Below are 1,753 nucleotides of genomic sequence, written 5' to 3' on the forward strand. Positions count from 1 at the left end.
CGCTGACCTGGTGGCTTCCCAGCGTGGCTCAGCTGCACCCCTGCTCCCAGGATGTGTCAAGATTGGGGCCCTTCTGAGTGGGATCCCATCAGAGCTTGACTGTGCTGCTGCAAAAGAGGCTCCTGGTGCCACAGGGAGAGGGGCCAGCTGTACTCATGAAAGGGGGTTCTCAGAGCTGCAGCTCCAGGACAGTCCCCTGTCCCTTCACCCCTCCAAATCCCTGTGAGGCCCTGACCCAGCCCCCTGCCCCCCGCATTCCCAATCATGCAGTCAGTCACTATATCAGAGCAGTGATCCTGCCAAACAGCCCATACCACCCATTGACACTTTTCTCCATCTGCTAGGATTCATTGCTGTCAGCACTGTGGATCATTCACTGCGCATGCACCAGCTGGTCTGGTACATGCAGGGCAATGGCAGCATGGAGTGGAAAAAAGTCACCGTTCCTCTTGGAGAGAGACCCAGACCCTTCCAGGTTGGGCAAGTCAGCTGAGCATGCTTGCCCAGAGCTTCAGGGGCAGGGAGTGGTTACAGGGCATTGTGGGATACAAAGCTTAGGGACCAGCTGGAAAGCCCCCACAGTGCACAACCATCTAAGCTTGGGGGCAGGGGATGGAGCAGGTGCCCCTTTTCCTGAAGGCATTCCTTCCAGATCCACCAAGGGTGGTAGTATCCATAGGTCACTACCATCCCATGGTGGTGGGGTAGCAGAAGCCAGGCTCTCTCTGTCCTACAGAGACATGACAGCGTATTGCCCCTGTTGGGTTCTTGAACTGAGAGGCCAAGAGCTTAATGGGCACTGAGCCTGAGTGCCAGCAGGATATTGGGGGTCCCATAAGTGCAGGTGGGAAGTGTAGGAGCTGCTGCCCACTCTGCAGCTGGAGAGCAGCTGTCCCCAAGCTACCCCTCCCAAGCCCCTCATCTCTGTGCTGAGTTTTCCAAGACATTAAAGGAACAGGGGAGCTGGAGGTCCTGATCAGCTTGGGATGGGGGTGGTGAGTGTTGGGCTGAGGGCCCTGTGGGGTGAGGCGTATCTGGACCCATGTTTCTTACTAGGGCTCCTTCCCCCTCAGGTGGAGCTCATTGGCTTGGTGAGTCCCCAAGGCCTTGCAGTACCAAGCGTGGCAAGTGTGGCTGTCGATGATGTGAAGTTTGTGAACTGCAACCCTCATGTTGTGCCCCCAGAGGCCATAGGTACATCTCTCCTTGGGGGTCAGCAGGTGCCTCCCAGTGCCAGTGGGTGACTGGGTGATTTACCAGGACCTGAGCAGCACTTACTGCAGAGGCCTGGCCCTAGAGCTGCCAGGGATTGACTCCATTAGTGCCCCTTGGAGGGGGAGCAGGCTGTGCTGTTGGTTGGTTTTAGCTGGAGCAGACAGGGCCAATGCAGCAGGTACCCATGTGTTAGTGACCAGTGCAGCACAGACAGCGGGCAAGTCTCTGATTGTGGCCAGAGTCTTCCTTGGCTGGCAGGGATTGACTCAGTTAGTGGCTGTTGGAGGAAAGGGACTGTGCTGTGAGGCTTAGGGCCCTGGCATCCTAGGGATCCTGCCCACATTGTAAGCAATGGGGACATTTCTCAAAGCCCAGAGAGTTGGATCTGGGGATACTGGAGCATCTGGGTGCTTCTGCTCTCTCCGCTTGTCTGCACCTGCTGCAGGAGCAAAAGACCTGCACCATGTGGCCCAGCCAAGCATGTTCAGTGCTTGTTCTGTATTTTCTGCCTAGCAAGAAGCGGGGGGGGGGGGGGGGG

General features: G+C 57.2%; 1 protein-coding gene across 1 annotated transcript in view; it reads left to right on the forward strand.

Annotated features, from left to right (window-relative positions):
• MAMDC4 (MAM domain containing 4) overlaps nt 1–1,753 on the forward strand; it is a 33,675-nt gene that overhangs the window by 20,766 nt on the left and 11,156 nt on the right. The window contains exons 15-16 of the mRNA XM_019510430.1: nt 345–475; nt 1,074–1,194. Of these exons, the coding sequence (XP_019365975.1) occupies nt 345–475; nt 1,074–1,194 (252 nt within the window). The remainder of the gene's footprint in view (nt 1–344; nt 476–1,073; nt 1,195–1,753) is intronic.

Source organism: Gavialis gangeticus, unplaced genomic scaffold (assembly GCF_001723915.1).
Source record: "Gavialis gangeticus isolate Ggan-Ray unplaced genomic scaffold, GavGan_comp1, whole genome shotgun sequence".
NCBI classification, from domain to species: domain Eukaryota; kingdom Metazoa; phylum Chordata; order Crocodylia; family Gavialidae; genus Gavialis; species Gavialis gangeticus.